Source organism: Salvelinus alpinus, chromosome 6 (assembly GCF_045679555.1).
Source record: "Salvelinus alpinus chromosome 6, SLU_Salpinus.1, whole genome shotgun sequence".
Classification (NCBI taxonomy): Eukaryota; Metazoa; Chordata; class Actinopteri; order Salmoniformes; family Salmonidae; genus Salvelinus; species Salvelinus alpinus.
The window spans coordinates 65,827,109-65,845,220 of NC_092091.1; the positions used below are offsets into that span (position 1 = coordinate 65,827,109).

At 49.5% G+C, this 18,112-nt stretch overlaps 1 protein-coding gene across 6 annotated transcripts in view; it reads left to right on the top strand.

Moving 5' to 3' along the window:
* LOC139579131 (F-box/WD repeat-containing protein 7) overlaps nucleotides 1–18,112 on the top strand; it is a 120,473-nt gene that overhangs the window by 88,175 nt on the left and 14,186 nt on the right. For 4 of the 6 annotated variants that reach the window (XM_071407441.1, XM_071407436.1, XM_071407437.1 and 1 more), the window contains exons 3-7: nucleotides 1,174–1,315; nucleotides 5,190–5,324; nucleotides 8,892–9,015; nucleotides 9,264–9,403; nucleotides 10,631–10,744. In XM_071407441.1, the coding sequence (XP_071263542.1) occupies nucleotides 1,174–1,315; nucleotides 5,190–5,324; nucleotides 8,892–9,015; nucleotides 9,264–9,403; nucleotides 10,631–10,744 (655 nt within the window). The remainder of the gene's footprint in view (nucleotides 1–1,173; nucleotides 1,316–5,189; nucleotides 5,325–8,891; nucleotides 9,016–9,263; nucleotides 9,404–10,630; nucleotides 10,745–18,112) is intronic. The other 2 variants (XM_071407438.1, XM_071407440.1) reach the window with 1 other exon arrangement.

Consider the following 18,112-nt stretch of genomic DNA (forward strand, 5'->3'; position numbering starts at 1 on the left):
CCACTGTGCTGCTTCTGCAGCCTTGTAATTGCCACACGTTGGTCTAGCTCTCAATCCCATTAAAAATAAACCCATTATGAAACAGACCTCACTCTCTTACCACATACTTCTGTCGCTAAGCAGAACGGCGTGAGGAACTGCTAAATGGTTGGTTTGGCGTTTGGCTAGTACCGAATGAGCGCACGCCTCGTGGCTTCACCTTTGGGGGGGGGGGTTTGACATTGAACTTATTTCTTTGGAACTATGTGCACTTTGAGGTCTCAGGGCGAGAGGCGCGCATTGATAGAAATCCCCCTAAAATTCACATTCCAGAATTGCTCTGCACCTCAATAGCAGTTCTCTTTCCCCTAAATCAAGTCGATTTCAAATCTTTTTAGTTGAATAAAAACAAGTTAGTAACCCAAACCAAATTGAATCAAGCTTGTGTACAGATGCATTTAGTTGATTAATGATGATGGAAACATGGGAATAAACAGCTGGTTTCAGTTCCAGAGAAACACTCTGGAAGAGAGCAGGTTCATATTTATTCATGCACGGCGTACTGAAACATTTAGCAATGGAACATTTGATTGAACGTTTCTTAATTGACGTTCAGGTAGTACCTTCCCGTTTCGTGCCTAGTGAATGCGAACTTGGTTTCAGTTCAATTCCAGAGAAACTTTTGCATTGAGAAGAGAGCAGGTTGTATTCACTAGGAAGCAAACTAAATCAAACGGGTAGGAACCTACCTGAATTTGCCCAATAGATCACTCTGTTTGCATTGCAAAATGGTTTGCTACGGTGTGCACTAATGAATACACCCCAGCTATAGAAACCCAGTTAATCTCCTCTTGGCAGAGACCCAGGGTTGTTTCTCTCATTAGTATCTGTTGTATGCTTCTCCATCCAACTTTTATACTCCTTCTCACTGCTGTTGTAATTAGTGAGCGGAGCGGAAGATAACTGCAGAAGCTGCTACTGCTGCAGCACCTGCACTTTGCCCGCTTTTGAAACTATTCATAATGACCTCCGTGTTCCTCGCTATCAATATAACCCTCGTGCTTCTCCTCAGGAGAACAGGAGAAATAGGTTTTCTTCAGTGTAGAGTCTGGTTATCTTTTTCTTGTGGGAAGGGGGAAAAAATCCTGCGTTCTTACTCTCTCCCTCGCCATCTCTCCATATTTCTCCCCACAGTGCTACAGGGCTGGTCCCCTACCCAGCCACCCCCACCACGTTTGGGCACATCAGGACAGCTAATGGTCAGGGGCAGCAGAGGCGGCGTATCACCTCCATCCCTTCTCCCACAGGACTCCAGGAATGGCTCCGGACATTTCAGGTGAGATAGTTCCCACTTACCACCTCCAATGTCTTCCTGTCACGTCCATCCTCCCCTTCCTAGTGGCCATTTGGCCTCTGCTCCCTGAGGAGTGATGGTTCTAACTAAGTAGCTAATTAAGTAGGTAATTCCTAGTTCCTCCCAACTCCTTTGTTACATACGTCTCCCCCCCCCCCCCTTAAGTGTCTTCCTTCGAAGCCCTGGAGCGAGAGCTCATCAAAAAGATGATGTTGCGCCCAATCAATGTTTACTCAAGCCTTGAAGATAATTGCTGCCTTGATGTTTTGGCCCTCACATTACCATATGCACTGTAGCATGGGATAGGAATTAGCCTACCTGTTTAGAATACAGGCTCCAATATTGTATTTGTGCAGCCAACGCCCGATGTGTACTATGTCAACAGTTGAACAGATGTGATCTTTGTTCAGGTAATCCTTTCAAAGCCATATAGTATTTTAGGCCAGTCAGCTTCGTATGACATATTAGCTTATGGTCGAGTTCTAAAGTCACAGCCAATAGTCAATAGAGAAATCCTTTTGTCTTTCAGGTACTTCCTGTAGTGCCCCAGGTCAGAAGGAGTTTATTATATAGGGAATAGGGTGCCATTTCAGGCACGGCCGTAATGTTCCTTCTCTGCTTTTTGATAGGGCAACAAATGCCTTGTTGTGTTGAGGCAACTCCATACTGATGACTAGTGCTCAGACATCTGAGATTTGTTTCCAGCATTTTGTTAATATCAAATTCATCGTCAGTAAGCACCCCTTTCCGAAATGGGAACACTGCCGGGTTTATTTGACTTGGCAACCAACTCGCTGTAATGCTGCTACCTTCTTCGCTAAAGTTTTTTACAGCAGGCTTTGTGCCTGTATTGACTTTGCCAGTCATAAAGGCCAAATCTTTGTGGAAATAAACAGGAAAGAAATTAGAGCTTTAGCTCTGTCTTCAAAGCATTCTCTGAAGGTAATGGCTGCATAACCGCAACAAAATGTCAAGAAATCTTTTATTCGAAAAATGGCAATTAGCTAATAACATTCCTGTCGGCAACATCTTTCTGCTAATATTGCGGTGATTAACTTTCTTCACGTCGCTGTTTGGTGAATAAACCAGTTTACTGGTATTGTGAAATGTAATCCATCCTGTACCGATTTACAGCCACAGAAGCAATACTGCAGCATAGAGATGTCAGGCCAAGATCATTAACAATTGGATGCCTGTAAGTCTTACTTCAGAATGTGAAGATTCCGCAGCTGTTTAGAACAATGTTGCGTTCAAGGTCGGTCTTTTCCGCTCTGTTTACTTCTGCAACAACTACCTCTAAGATCAGTAACCTGTCTCTCCGGGACATGGCACGGCATCAAACAATTCAGTCAGACATCCGTTGTCAAATATTGTAACATTGCATTTATCGCTTAATCGTTCCCAAAAACCACTAATCCTGTGAAATAGCTTGTCCATGTGAGAACTCGCCCTCTGTGTGTGGGTTTATGACAGAGCGTGAGAGCGGGAGAGAGAGACTATTGACGTAGTTCACCTGCTATGGCCCCATTTTTGCCTTTCGTCTGACAGCTTGTATTAGACGCAGCTAAACCCACAACGTGCGTTCTGTACATTCCTCTCTTTCCTGTCCTGGCATGCTCAGACCCTTTGTGCTTCCTATGGAGTGAGAGAGAAATTCAATGAATCCTCTTTACGAGGTTTGAAATAAACATGGTGTTATGTCGTCTGGTTGAAAACCAGGGTTGACTGACCCATGCTTTGTAAGCAGTGCCTTCATTCGATGCATTACCCGCAAAGCATAAGCAAGCTTTGTAGCTAGCGGTGTTTCTACCCAGAAAGCTAATTCCCAGAGGCATAACCAATGGGTGTTAAGTCGCCTGCCAGCCAGCGCTGAGTAACCACTCAGTAATCCAACCCTTTGCCCGGGTTCGAGGAGTACTGCTTTGAACCCAACTCCCTGATTACCTTTCTAACTACCAGCACAGCCAGCTCCTCCGGTGGCGTCAGTCTAACTGTCAAATTACAGATGCTTTACATGCCCAATGCTTTCCATCCTCCATGCCTCCCTCCATCCTTCTCTCTTATAATCACTGTGTTACATTTGAGCGCTCTCCCAAAGGAAAACGACGTTGGCCCCAGCACCTAGACACTTGGTCTAGTTACAACTACAGCCCTTGCTAGCTAAGCTCAACAGTTTGGCTTTGAGCTTCAGGCTGTGAGCGGTGCTGAATATTCAGCTAGGAGAAATCCCCCACGGAGCATAGCTAGGTAATAACAGTGCTGATGAAGGCCAGGCGCTTGATGTGGAAATGGCCTTTTAATGTGCCTATTGCCAGTGTAGTTAGCGGCGAGGTGCCTTGGGCTAACTGGCTTCTGTTGAGGGAATGTATTATTCACTTGCGTACACATGACCAAATGTATGTGGACACCTGCTCGTCGAACATCTCATTCCAAATTCATGGGCATTAATGTGGAGTTGGTCCCCCCTTTGCTGCTATAATGGCCTCCACCCATCTGGGAAGGCTTTCCACTAGGTGTCGGAACATTGCTGCGGGGACTTGTTTCCCTTTAGCCACAACAGCATTCGTCGGGCACTGATGTGAGCGATTAGGCTTGGCTCGCAGTCGGCGTTCCAATTCATCCCAAAGGTGTTCGATGGGGTTGAGGTCAGGGCTCTGTGCAGGCCAGTCAAATTCTTCCACATCGATCTCGACAAACCATTTCTCTATGGCCCTCTTTGTCATGCTGAAACAGGAAAGGGCCTTCCCTCAAACTGCCACAAAGTTGGAAGCACAGAATGGTCTAGAATGTCATTGTATGCTGTAGTGTTAAGATATCCCTTCACTGGAACTAAGGGGCCTACCCCGAACCATGAAAAACAGCCCCAGACCATTATTCCTCCTCCACCAAACTTTACAGTTGGCACTATGCATTGGGGCAGGTGGTGCTCTCCTGGCATCTTCCAAACCCAGATTTGTCTGTCGGACTGCCAGATAGTGAAGTGTGATTCATCACTCCAGAAAACGCGCTTCCACTGCTCCAGAGTCCAATGGCAGCAAGCTTTACACCACTCCAGCCGACGCTTGGCATTGAGCATTGTGATCTTACGCTCGTGTGCAGCTGCCCGGCCATGGAAACCCATTTCATGAAGCTCCCGACAAACAGTTCTTGGGCTGACGTTACTTCCAGAGGCAGTTTGGAACTAGGTAGTGAGTGTTGCAACCAAGGACAGACTATTTTTACACACTACGTGCTTCATCACTCGGCGGTCCCGTTCTGTGAGCTTGTGTGGCCTACCACTTTGCGGCTAAGCCGTTGTTGCTCCTAGATGTTTCCAATTCACAATAACAGAACTTACAGTTGACTGAGGCAGTTCTGGCAGGGCAGAAATTTGACGAACTGACTTGTTGGGAAGGTGACATCCTATGACAATGTGCCACGTTAAAAGTCACAGCTCTTCAGTCAGGCCATTCTAATGCCAGTGTTTGTCTATGGAGATTGCATGGCTGTGTTCTCGATTTTATACACCTGTCAGCAACGGGTGTGGCTGAAATAGCCGAATCCACTCATTTGAAGGGGTGTCCATATACTTTTGTATATATAGTGTATGCATTGGCACACAAATATACACACTTCTACATCTATGCAAATTGGCTTCAAACACTTTTACATTCCACCACACTTCCAGCAAGCACCCTTGTATGCCAATACAACGCAACACACACTAAAAACAACTACTTTTACAATCAAGTGCCATCAACACAAAGTCCTCCATGTACTTCTCTCCTGACTGGTCCTGTGTATTCCACAGCTGTAGTGTACCATCGACACATCCCATCTAACCCTACTCTCCCTCGTCCTCCTGTGTGTTTTTCAGAGCTGGAGTGGCCCAGAGAAGCTGATGGCGCTGGATGAGTTAATCGATAGCTGTGAGCCCACGCATGTCAAACACATGATGCAAGTCATTGAGCCGCAGTTCCAACGCGACTTCATCTCCCTGCTGCCCAAAGAGGTGACAACCCCTTTATAGCTCTTTCTAACCCCTTCCTCCTCCCTCTCTAACCCCTTCCTCCTCCCTCTCTAAAGCCCCTTCCTCCTCCCTCTCTCTTTCTAATCCCTTCCTCCTCCCTCTCTCTTTCTAATCCCTTCCTCCCCCCTCTCTTTCTAACCCCTTCCTCCCCCCTCTCTTTCTAACCCCTTCCTCCCCCCTCTCTTTCTAACCCCTTCCTCCTCCCTCTCTCTTTCTAACCCCTTCCTCCTCCCTCTCTCTTTCTAACCCCTTCCTCCTCCCTCTCTCTTTCTAACCCCTTCCTCCTCCCTCTCTCTTTCTAACCACTTCCTCCTCCCTCTCTCTTTCTAACCACTTCCTCCTCCCGCTCTTTTCTAAGCACTTCCTCCTCCCGCTCTTTCTAATCCCTTCCTCCTCCCTCTCTCTTTCTAACCCCTTCCTCCTCCCTCTCTCTTTCTAACCCCTTCCTCCTCCCTCTCTCTTTCTAACCCCTTCCTCCTCCCTCTCTCTTTCTAACCCCTTCCTCCTCCCTCTCTCTTTCTAACCCCTTCCTCCTCCCTCTCTCTTTCTAATCCCTTCCTCCTCCCGCTCTCTTTCTGACCCCTTCCTCCTCCCGCTCTCTTTCTGACCCCTTCCTCCTCCCGCTCTCTTTCTGACCCCTTCTTCCTCCTCCCGCTCTCTTTCTGACCCCTTCCTCCTCCCGCTCTCTTTCTGACCCCTTCCTCCTCCCGCTCTCTTTCTGACCCCTTCTTCCTCCTCCCGCTCTCTTTCTGACCCCTTCTTCCTCCTCCCGCTCTCTTTCTGACCCCTTCTTCCTCCTCCCGCTCTCTTTCTGACCCCTTCTTCCTCCTCCCGCTCTCTTTCTGACCCCTTCTTCCTCCTCCCGCTCTCTTTCTGACCCCTTCTTCCTCCTCCCGCTCTCTTTCTGACCCCTTCTTTCTCCTCCCGCTCTCTTTCTGACCCCTTCTTTCTCCTCCCGCTCTCTTTCTGACCCCTTCTTTCTCCTCCCGCTCTCTTTCTGACCCCTTCTTTCTCCTCCCGCTCTCTTTCTGACCCCTTCTTTCTCCTCCCGCTCTCTTTCTGACCCCTTCTTTCTCCTCCCGCTCTCTTTCTGACCCCTTCTTTCTCCTCCCGCTCTCTTTCTAACGCCTCTCTACCCACTTGCTTTTCTACCTCCTAAAGAAGTGAGAACCACCTCTTTAACTCCCCCAACTGCACTCTCCCATCCATCCATCCATCCCTGTTGCCCAAAGAGCTGAGAACTGAAAGCTCCCTGAGCTGTCTTCTTATCTCCACTTAACTCATTGGAAATAGCCTTAATGGCACCTTTCGGTGGGTGTGTCACCCTTCGCTCAAACTGAGGACTAATAACACCAGGCCAATGTGTCTCTGTTCAGGACTCTATGCTCTCAGGGGATCTATCTGGTGTCCTCAGAGAGGTCCTTAACAGAGTGGCTGTCTCAGTCTGGCACCTGCCTCCTGTCTGTCAGGTGTGAGGGAGGTCTGGACGGGGAGTGGGAGAGGGGAGAGAAAGGCAAGGTGTGGAATCGTCTGTAATGGGGGAGGGAGGGAGGGAGTGAGTGAAGGGAGATGTGTGGGAAGTAGTCTGTAATGCTCTAAATAGCCTCCCCTCAGCTTGCTCCAGTGGCCAAGCCCCTTCAGACTGTTTATTTAGCAGAGGTTGGTGCATGAGGCAGCCTGTCTTGCTCCCTGTCACTGTTACTTTGTTTAGCAGAGGTTGGAGCCTCAGGCAGCCTGTCTTGCTCCCTGTCACTGTTACCTTGTTTAGCAGAGGTTGGTGCATGAGGCAGCCTGTCTTGCTCCCTGTCACTGTTACCTTGTTTAGCAGAGGTTGGTGCCTCAGGCAGCCTGTCTTGCTCCCTCTCACTGTTACCTTGTTTAGCAGAGGTTGGAGCCTCAGGCAGCCTGTCTTGCTCCCTGTCACTGTTACCTTGTTTAGCAGAGGTTGGTGCATGAGGCAGCCTGTCTTGCTCCCTGTCACTGTTACCTTGTTTAGCAGAGGTTGGTGCATGAGGCAGCCTGTCTTGCTCCCTGTCACTGTTACCTTGTTTAGCAGAGGCTGGTGCATGAGGCAGCCTGTCTTGCTCCCTGTCACTGTTACCTTGTTTAGCAGAGGTTGGTGCATGAGGCAGCCTGTCTTGCTCCCTCTCACTGTTACCTTGTTTAGCAGAGGTTGGTGCATGAGGCAGCCTGTCTTGCTCCCTGTCACTGTTACTTGTTTCTTCCCATTTAGCTGTTTCTGCTTTGCTTCCCATTTGTTCTCCCCTCTCTTTTCTCTCTCCTCTCTTTTCTCTCTCCTCTTTTCTCCTCTCTTTTCTCCCTCTCTTTTCTCCCTCTCTTTTCTCCCTCCTCTCTTTTCTCCCTCCTCTCTTTTCTCCCTCCTCTCTTTTCTCCCTCCTCTTTTCTCCTTCTCTCTTTTCTCCTTCTCTCTTTTCCCCTCTCGTTTCTCTCTCCTCTTTTCCCCTCGTTTTTTGCTCTCTCCTCTCTTCTCCTTTTCTCTCTCCTCTCTTTTCTCTCCTCTCTTTTCTCTCTCCTCTCTCTCCTCTCTTTTCTCTCTCCTCTCTCTCCTCTTTTCTCTCTCCTCTCTTTTCTCTCCTCTCTCTCCTCTCTTTTCTCTCTCCTCTCTTTTCGCTCTCCTCTCTTTTTTTGCGCTCTCCTCTCTTTTCTCCTCCTCTCTTTTCTCTCTCTTTTTTTCACTCTCTCCTCTCTTTTCTCTCTCTCTTTTTTCACTCTCTCCTCTCTTTTCTCCTCCTCTCTTTTCTCTCTTCTCTCTTTTCTCCTTCTCTCTTTTCTCTCCTCTTTTTTCTCTCTTTTTTCGCTCTCTCTCTTTTCTCTCCTCTTTTTTCACTATCTCCTCCTCTCTTTTCTCCTCTCTTTTCTCTCTCCTCTCTTTTTTCGCTATCTCCTCCTCTCTTTTCTCTCTCCTCTCTTTTCTCTCTCCTCTCTTTTTTCGCTATCTCCTCTTCTCTCTCTACTCTCTTTTCTCTCGCTCTTTTTCTCCCGCTCTCTCGTTTCTCTCTTCTCTCCGTCTCGTTTCTCTCTCGCTCTTTTTTCTCTCTCGCCGTTTTTTCTCTTCTCTCGCTCTTCTCTGTTTTCTCTCTGTCTCTCTGTCTCTCAGGCTGGAGTGTGATAGGGTGTGGTAGGCACTAGGCAGAGTAAAGAAGCTCCAACAGAACAAACCCTGGGGGCAGTTCAGTGGTATCCATATATGGATGAGACAGAGACATGTAGTAAGACGAAGACACCCTGTAGTACCCTGTTATGTAACCAACTCAATACACAATCAGTGGTTCTGCTGTGCTGCATCGATGAAACACTTTCAAACGCTCTCAATTGCTCTGAATCGTCAATAATGGCTTGGGGATGAGGTATGTTTGAGTTGTAGAGCACTGGTATTGAATTATAGAGCACTGGTATTTTAGGAGGTGTGGTGTTGGTCAACTAGACCCAGACCACCCACTCTACCACGGCAACGCCCTTACGCTGTAAAATAACCTTCTCTCCTCCTTTCTCTCTCTCCTTCCCTACATCCTTCCTCTCCTCCGTCAGTTGGCCCTGTACGTGCTGTCGTTCCTTGAGCCCAAGGACCTACTGCAGGCCGCTCAGACCTGTCGTTACTGGCGGATCCTGGCTGAGGACAACCTCCTCTGGAGGGAGAAGTGCCGGGAGGAGGGTCAGTCTAGACGCACTTAGCCAATAGGAATCACTGAACCGGTATACGGGCATGACGGGCACAAGTACTGGCCGAAAGGAACATGCTGCAGTAGTTTCAGACCATGATTGACACCAACATTGACCAATATGATCAATCTTGAACAATGGTCAGACTAGATTGACAATGGCCTGAGCAAATGGTAGATATTCTGCTTTCTGACGCAGTCTCGGACTGACACTGCTCCTCTCCTCTCATCTCTTCACAAGCAGGCATTGATGAGCCTCTAGCCTTCAAGAAGAGGAAAATCACCAAGCCGGGCTTCACCCACAGCCCCTGGAAGTGTGCGTACATCAGGCAGCATAGGATAGACACCAACTGGAGGAGAGGAGACCTCCGATCACCCAAGGTAGACATTTTGTCTTTGCTTCCCCTTATTCTCAACATTTTATATAATTAAACAATAAGGCACCTTGGGGGTTTGTGGTATACGGCCAATATACCACGGCTAAGGGCTGTTCTTACGCACAACACAACGCGGAGTGCCGGGATACAGCCCTTAGCCGTTGTATATTGGCCATATACCACAAACCCCCAAGGTGCCTTATTGCTACTATAAACTGATTACCAATGTAAAAATACATGTTTTGTCATACCTGTGGTATGCAGTCTGATATACCACAGCTGTCAGCCAATCAACATTTAGGGCTCAAACCACCCAGTTTATAATATAGATCATTTTGTTTGCGTTCATCATTAGCCCACAGTATTTAATTCTCCTTCAGTTCTCAACTTTGGAGTTGGTGGTTTTGTATAAAACTTAGAATCTAAAGCCTTTCTTCGTTCCTTATTAGACGGTTTCATTATATCTGAACACTCCCTTGAGACTCGTATGGATTTGATATAAAGCGGCTTTGAATTAGATCAGGCGTCCAAGTCGATAAGGCTCTTATGCTGGGTTTTATTGGAAGCCGGTGGGTCAGTTCTCAACCTCGCCTAAAGAAGATTTTGGTAATTGCAGTTCTTATAGATAGTTTTTTTTAATGGTAGTTATTCTCTAGAGCTCGACATGACCTCAATTCTACTTCTACATCAAACTGCTGTTTCTTGAGTGTTTCGGGCTCTCCTGTTTTCAGAGTTTAAATTGAGCTTGACGAGCAAGGGAGAGTAATATGCCTCGTATGGCTAATTTAGCTAATTTCAAAAAGCCCTCAGTTCCTTTTGTGACTAGAAGGAATGGCTGACGTAACCATGGTTACCGCGCTTGCTCTTCACTCCCCTGCGTCCGTCTGTAACGCGCTCTGTTTTTCGCCGAGTCGGCAGTTCTGTGACCCCCGTGTCCGTCAGCTGAGTTTACACACACATACACTCGCAAGTCTTTTTTGAACGGGGGTCTCTGTACACCTGCAAAGCGCCGTTGTGACATTTACCTCAAGTCTTTGATGTCTGGAGAAATACAGCCTTGTCATTGTTCCTGTTTGGTTCTTGACATTTTATCTTATTCTCCCTCGTTCCGTCCTCTCCTTCTCCGCTGTATCCATCTCTCTTCCTGTTCTCTCCATCCCTCCCTCCCTCCCTGTCATCCATCTCTCTCCTTCCCTCCCTCTTCTCCTCTCCATCCCTTCGTTCTCTCCAGGTGCTTAAGGGTCATGATGACCATGTCATCACCTGCCTCCAGTTCTGTGGTAACCGCATCGTCAGCGGCTCTGATGACAACTCGCTCAAGGTCTGGTCGGCTGTCACAGGAAAGGTAAGACTGTCACTCATCCCTCGCTCTCCAACCCCCACATTGAAACTGGTCCAAACCTTTTTGACTACAGAATGTAGAAAATCGCCATTGTCTCAGTTGTAGACTGGTATGGTACTGGTATGTAGATTGGTATGGTTTGGTTCCGGAGATTATGAATAGGAGTTTAAAAAGTGATAAAGTGTCTCTTTAAGTCTCATTGGTTGTTCCATCCCACTGCATCTCAGTGTTATATGGAATGCATACGCATAGTAATGAGTTCCTATTCTGAAGGAACTCATTACAGCTCGTGTATTTCTCATTACCGTCTCATTGATCTGTAATGAAGCATGTTAGCAGGAAGTCAGTCCACATGCTATGGCAGCTCTTTAAATGACTTAGTGTGTCTTCACTCAATACCTCAGATTCACGATCAAGGGTTTTGTATTGATTTTTGCATTTAAGGTTTACTCAAATGCATAGGCTACAGTATACTGGAGATTTTACACAAATGATACCGCTTGACGCTCCAGAATCTCCCTGAGACCCTGACCAGATTGCAATTGATTAGTGACATCATTCAACATTGGCACATAACACCACCTGTCCTGCAATACTGCAGCGTATTGTCTGGAATCCATTTTGTTCTCTCTTCCTGCTCCTGCATTTAGTTTTTGTCCCAAATGTCACCCTATTCTCTATGTAGTACCTGGGTACCATTGGAGATTGAGCCTTAGCCATTGTGCCGAGAGCCAGTGAAAGATCTGTGTCGTCAGACAGGCGAGGGAGGGGCTGTTGGTATTCATGACTGGGACTGATGCGGTGACACGGGCCTTGTGTTGCTGGTTTATAGGGTCTACTAAAATGGTGGCGTGGTGTGGGCCTCGCTGAGAGAGGGAGAGCAAGAGGTAGGGAGGCTCAGGGAGTATTGTAAATCACCTCTTCCCTGGTCTTCGCCGACTCCATTTTCACTGGAGCTCTTAATGAAATGTCTCCTTTAGGACAAAGCTCTCTGGCTTTTTAAAGTGCAAGGAGAACGACTAAGGGACGGAACAAAAAGTTTTAGACGTGGTTCTATCCTTGCATGGAAAATTACAAATACACTCTGAATGCGTCAGTGGTGCCCAGGTGCATGAAACACTGAAACACTGAAAGCGTAATGCCTCATCACAGAAAAGCTTCCTCCCTTTTGATTGCATTGGGCACTCAGCCAAGCAGTGATTATACAGTCTGTCGGTCTCTCTCAGCGTTGTGCTGATGTGAACAGATCAGTACCAAGGGCATCTGATAGTGAAGCCATGCGGATTGTCTCTCTTCCCACCACCACCATTAATGTCCATCCGGATGATGTCCATCCGGATGACTTGTAACTCTCAGGTTAGTGCTGCAGTGTCTTGCTCACACCATGCTGTGAAGACCGAGGTCAGAACAGGTGTGTGCGTGATTAGTCACCGTAACCCAGCAGGCTGGCCCGAGGCCATTCTTTTCCCACGTCCCACGATGCATCTGGGCTGGATCCACAAACACCGCCCTCACCCCTCCCTGCCGTGTGGTTGGTTGCCTTTTATGCCCCAACCAGCTGTTCCTGTGCCAGATTTGTTCATTTTATTATGACAGTCGAGGTCAGAGCTGTAGAAAGGTGAGCTGATCCTAAATCAGTTTGGAAGAATCTAGAGACCATCTTCGCCTGGGCCAGATTAGTTAGTTTGCTGAAGTCAGGACTGAAGCAATTTGAGCTGATCCTAGATCAGTTGTTAAAACCGCTGGTGGATAGATCTCCATTGCAAGAAGAGGAAAAAACTGATTTCCTTTATTTGCGCTCTCACTCTCTCTTTTGCTCATTCTTTTGCTCTCTCTTTTGCTCTCTCGTGCTCTCTTTTGCTCTCTCTCGAGCTCTCTCTCTCGCGCTCTCTTTTGCTCTCTCGCGCGCGCTCTCTTTTGCTCTCTCGCGCACGCTCTCTTTTGCTCTCTCGCGCACGCTCTCTTTTGCTCTCTCGCGCGCTCTCTCTTTTGCTCTCTCGCGCGCTCTTTTGCTCTCTCGCGCGCTCTCTCTTTTGCTCTCTCGCGCGCTCTCTCTTTTGCTCTCTCGCGCGCTCTCTCTTTTGCTCTCTCGCGCGCTCTCTCTTTTGCTCTCTCGCGCGCTCTCTCTTTTTCTCTCTCGCGCGCTCTCTCTTTTGCTCTCTCGCGCGCTCTCTCTTTTGCTCTCTCGCGCGCTCTCTCTTTTGCTCTCTCGCGCGCTCTCTCTTTTGCTCTCTCGCGCGCTCTCTCTTTTGCTCTCTCGCGCGCTCTCTCTTTTGCTCTCTCGCGCGCTCTCTCTTTTGCTCTCTCGCGCGCTCTCTCTTTTGCTCTCTCGCGCGCTCTCTCTTTTGCTCTCTCGCGCGCTCTCTCTTTTGCTCTCTCGCGCGCTCTCTCTTTTGCTCTCTCGCGCGCTCTCTCTTTTGCGCTCTCTCGCGCGCTCTCTCTTTTGCGCTCTCTCGCGCGCTCTCTCGCGCGCTCTCTCTTTTGCTCTCTCGCGCGCTCTCTCTTTTGCTCTCTCGCGCGCTCTCTCTTTTGCTCTCTCGCGCGCTCTCTCTTTTGCTCTCTCGCGCGCTCTCTCTTTTGCTCTCTCGCGCCCTCTCTCTTTTGCTCTCTCGCGCCCTCTCTCTTTTGCTCTCTCGCGCGCTCTCTCTTTTGCTCTCTCGCGCGCTCTCTCTTTTGCTCTCTCGCGAGCTCTTTTGCTCTCTCGTGCTCTCTTTTGCTCTCTCTCGCTCTCTCTCTCGCTCTCTCTCTCGCGCTCTCTCTTGCTCTCTCGCGCGCTCTCTCTTTTGCTCTCTCGCGCGCTCTCTCTTTTGCTCTCTCTTTTGCTCTCTCTTTTGCTCTCTCGCGCGCTCTCTCGCGCGCTCTCTCTTTTGCTCTCTCTTTTGCTCTCTCTTTTGCTCTCTCTTTTGCTCTCTCTTTTGCTCTCTCTTTTGCTCTCTCTTTTGCTCTCTCTTTTGCTCTCTTTTGCTCTCTCTCTTTTGTTCTCTCGCGCTCTCTCTTTTGCTCTCTCTCTTTTGCTCTCTCGCGCGCTCTCTCTTTTGCTCTCTTTTGCGCTCTCTCTTTTGCGCTCTCTCTTTTGCTCTCTCTCTTTTGCTCTCTCGCGCGCTCTCTCTTTTGCTCTCTCGCGCGCTCTCTCTTTTGCTCTCTCGCGCGCGCTCTCTTTTGCTCTCTCGCGCACGCTCTCTTTTGCTCTCTCGCGCACGCTCTCTTTTGCTCTCTCGCGCGCTCTCTCTTTTGCTCTCTCGCGAGCTCTTTTGCTCTCTCGTGCTCTCTTTTGCTCTCTCTCGCTCTCTCTCTCGCTCTCTCTCTCGCGCTCTCTCTTGCTCTCTCGCGCGCTCTCTCTTTTGCTCTCTCTCGCGCTCTCTCTTTTGCTCTCTCTTTTGCTCTCTCTTTTGCTCTCTCGTGCTCTCTTTTGCTCTCTCGTGCTCTCTTTTGCTCTCTCTCGCTCTCTCTCTCGCTCTCTCTCTCGCGCTCTCTCTTGCTCTCTCGCGCGCTCTCTCTTTTGCTCTCTCGCGCGCTCTCTCTTTTGCTCTCTCTTTTGCTCTCTCTTTTGCTCTCTCTTTTGCTCTCTCTTTTGCTCTCTCTTTTTGTTCTCTCGCGCTCTCTCTTTTGCTCTCTCTCTTTTGCTCTCTCTCTTTTGCTCTCTCGCGCGTTCTCTCTTTTGCGCTCTCTCTTTTGCGCTCTCTCTTTTGCTCTCTCTTTTGCTCTCTCTTTTGCTCTCTCTCTTTTGTTCTCTCGCGCTCTCTCTTTTGCTCTCTCTCTTTTGCTCTCTCTTTTGCTCTCTCGCGCGCTCTCTCTTTTGCTCTCTCGCGCGCTCTCTCTTTTGCTCTCTCGCGCGCTCTCTCTTTTGCTCTCTCGCGCGCTCTCTCTTTTGCTCTCTCGCGCGCTCTCTCTTTTGCTCTCTCGCGCGCTCTCTCTTTTGCTCTCTCGCGCGCTCTCTCTTTTGCTCTCTCGCGCGCTCTCTCTTTTGCTCTCTCGCGAGCTCTTTTGCTCTCTCGTGCTCTCTGCTCTCTCGCGCTCTCTCTCTCGCTCTCTCCGCGCTCTCTCTTGCGCTCTCTCGCGCTCTCTCTTTTGCCCTCTCGCGCGCTCTCTCTTTGCTCTCTCTTTTGCTCTCTCTCTCGCGCTCTCTCTCTTTCGCTCTCGCTCTCTCTTTTGCGCTCTCTCTTTTGCTCTCTCTTGCCTCTTTTGCTCTCTCTCTTTTGCTCTCGCGCTCTCTCTTTTGCTCTCTCGCGCGCTCTCTCTTTTGCTCTCTCGCGCGCTCTCTCTTTTGCTCTCTCGCGCGCTCTCTCTTTTGCTCTCTCTTGCGCTCTCTCTTTGCTCTCTCGCCTCTCTTTTGCTCTCTCTCTTTGTTCTCTCGCGCTCTCTTTTGCTCTCTCTCTGCTCTCTCTTGCTCTCTCGCGCTCTCTCTTTTGCTCTCTCGCGCGCTCTCTCTTTTGCTCTCTCGCGCGCTCTCTCTTTTGCTCTCTCGCGCGCTCTCTCTTTTGCTCTCTCGCGCGCTCTCTCTTTTGCTCTCTCGCGCGCTCTCTCTTTTGCTCTCTCGCGCGCTCTCTCTTTTGCTCTCTCGCGCGCTCTCTCTTTTGCTCTCTCGCGCGCTCTCTCTTTTGCTCTCTCGCGCGCTCTCTCGCGCGCTCTCTCTTTTGCTCTCTCGCGCGCTCTCTCGCGCGCTCTCTCTTTTGCGCTCTCTCTTTTGCGCTCTCTCTTTTGCGCTCTTTTGCGCTCTCTCTCTTGCTCTCTCGCGCGCTCTCGCGCGCTCTCTCTTTTGCGCTCTCGCGCGCTCTCTCTTTTGCGCTCTCGCGCGCTCTCTCTTTTGCTCTCTCGCGCGCTCTCTCTTTTGCTCTCTCGCGCGCTCTCTTTTGCTCTCTCGCGCGCTCTCTCGCGCTCTCTTTTGCGCTCTCTCGCGCTCTCTCTTTTGCCCTCTCGCGCGCTCTCTTTTGCTCTCTCTTTTGCTCTCTCTTTTGCTCTCTCTCGCGCTCTCTCTTTTGCTCTCTCTCGCGCTCTCTCTCGCGCGCTCTCTCTTTTGCTCTCTCTCTTTTGCTCTCTCGCGCGCTCTCTCTTTTGCTCTCTCGCGCGCTCTCTCTTTTGCTCTCTCTCTTTTGCTCTCTCTCTTTTGCTCTCTCTCTTTTGCTCTCTCTCTTTTGCGCTCTCTCTTTTGCGCTCTCTCTTTTGCGCTCTCTCTTTTGCGCTCTCTCTTTTGCGCTCTCGCGCGCTCTCTCTCTTGCTCTCTCGCGCGCTCTCTCTTTTGCGCTCTCGCGCGCTCTCTCTTTTGCTCTCTCGCGCGCTCTCTCTTTTGCTCTCTCGCGCGCTCTCTTTTGCTCTCTCGCGTGCTCTCTCGCGCTCTCTTTTGCCCTCTCGCGCGCTCTCTTTTGCTCTCTCTTTTGCTCTCTCTCGCGCTCTCTCTCGCGCGCTCTCTCTTTTGCTCTCTCTCTTTTGCTCTCTCGCGCGCTCTCGCGCGCTCTCTCTTTTGCTCTCTCTCTTTTGCTCTCTCTCTTTTGCTCTCTCTCTTTTGCTCTCTCGCGCGCTCTCTCTTTTGCTCTCTCTCTTTTGCTCTCTCTCTTTTGCGCTCTCTCTTTTGCGCTCTCTCTTTTGCGCTCTCTCTTTTGCGCTCTCGCGCGCTCTCTCTCTTGCTCTCTCGCGCGCTCTCTCTTTTGCGCTCTCGCGCGCTCTCTCTTTTGCGCTCTCGCGCGCTCTCTCTTTTGCTCTCTCGCGCGCTCTCTCTTTTGCTCTCTCGCGCGCTCTCTCTTTTGCTCTCTCGCGCGCTCTCTCTTTTGCTCTCTCGCGCGCTCTCTCTTTTGCTCTCTCTCTTTTGCGCTCTCTCTTTTGCTCTCTCTCTTTTGCTCTCTCGCGCGCTCTCTCTTTTGCTCTCTCGCGCGCTCTCTCGCGCGCTCTCTTTTGCTCTCTCGCGTGCTCTCTCGCGCTCTCTTTTGCTCTCTCTTTTGCTCTCTCTCGTGCTCTCTCTCGCGCTCTCTCTCGCGCTCTCTCTTTTGCGCTCTCTCGCGCTCTCTCTTTTGCCCTCTCGCGCGCTCTCTTTTGCTCTCTCTTTTGCTCTCTCTCGCGCTCTCTCTCGCGCTCTCTCTTTTACGCTCTCGCGCGCTCTCTCTTTTACGCTCTCGCGCGCTCTCTCTTTTGCTCTCGCGGGCTCTCTCTTTTGCTCTCGCGCGCTCTCTCTGTTGCGCTCTCGCTCGCGCTCTCTTTTGCTCTCTGCAGTGCCCTTATATTCACCATCAATCATCCCTCGCAGTGACAAGCCAGGCTTGTTTTGACCTGACCCCAGGATGACCCCTGCCAGGGAATAGTCCAGTGCTGCTACCGCATTCTTCTTCCTGATCCTGCTTCTGTTTCAACAGCAAATAGACATAATGTCTGCCTGGCTGCCAGACAGGACTTTAGCTTCTCTCTCTTTCCTCTCTCTTTCTTTACAGATTGTCTGACCTTGGGTTGTGGGTGTTCTTATTTATTCTTACGTGTGTTATGCCTGTGTGTTGTGTGTGTTATGCCTGTGTGTTGTGTGTGTTATGCCTGTGTGTGGGAGTACGTGTGTGTGTGTTATGCCTGTGTGTGGGAGTACGTGTGTGTGTGTGTGTGTGTGTTATGCCTGTGTGTGTGTGTTATGCCTGTGTGTGGGAGTACGTGTGTGTGTGTCGTGTGTGTGTGTGTTATGCCTGTGTGTGGGAGTACGTGTGTGTGTGTTATGCCTGTGTGTGTGTGTGTGTGTTGCCTGTGTGTGGGAGTACATGTGTGTGTGCGCTCGCTTGTGTTTCCTCTCCTTCTACATTGGCGTTCCACTCCAAGTCCCAGCTTAAGTGGCGTAAACCTTCAGCCTCACAGGAGCTCAGGGAAGCCTATTCCTACCCAGCTTTCAGCAGCTAACATCCAGACTAAGGGCTTATTCACCGCTGGATCAATAGGTGATGGAGAGAAACCCACGCTTCAAAATGGACCTTGAAAAGACATGCATTTCAGTCTTTCAAGTGATGTATCAATGCCAGGTGCTACGTTGAGGTCTAAGTTTTCGCTCTTACGTTGTCATTTTACTGGGATATTACAGAGAGACTATGTTGACTCCATCTCTAGACTGGCCTCCATGTCCGTCTGAACACATTGATTTGTGTTTTTTAATTCTGTTGTCCTTCAGCTTTTATTTTGGTAAAGATGAGCTGGCACAGACAGGAATGTCACACCTAGAGTGCTTTGAATTCCTCTGTCCCAAAAAGAATGTGCAGTCTGAATATGACTTCATTATCCCAGCCACTGGATTCAGTGATTAGACCAAGCTTGTGTCCAAAATGGCACCCTATTCCGTATATAGTGCTCTACTTTTGGCGAGGGTTCTGTCCCTGACCGGTGGAGAGGGGAGTAGTCGAGTGAATGAAATAT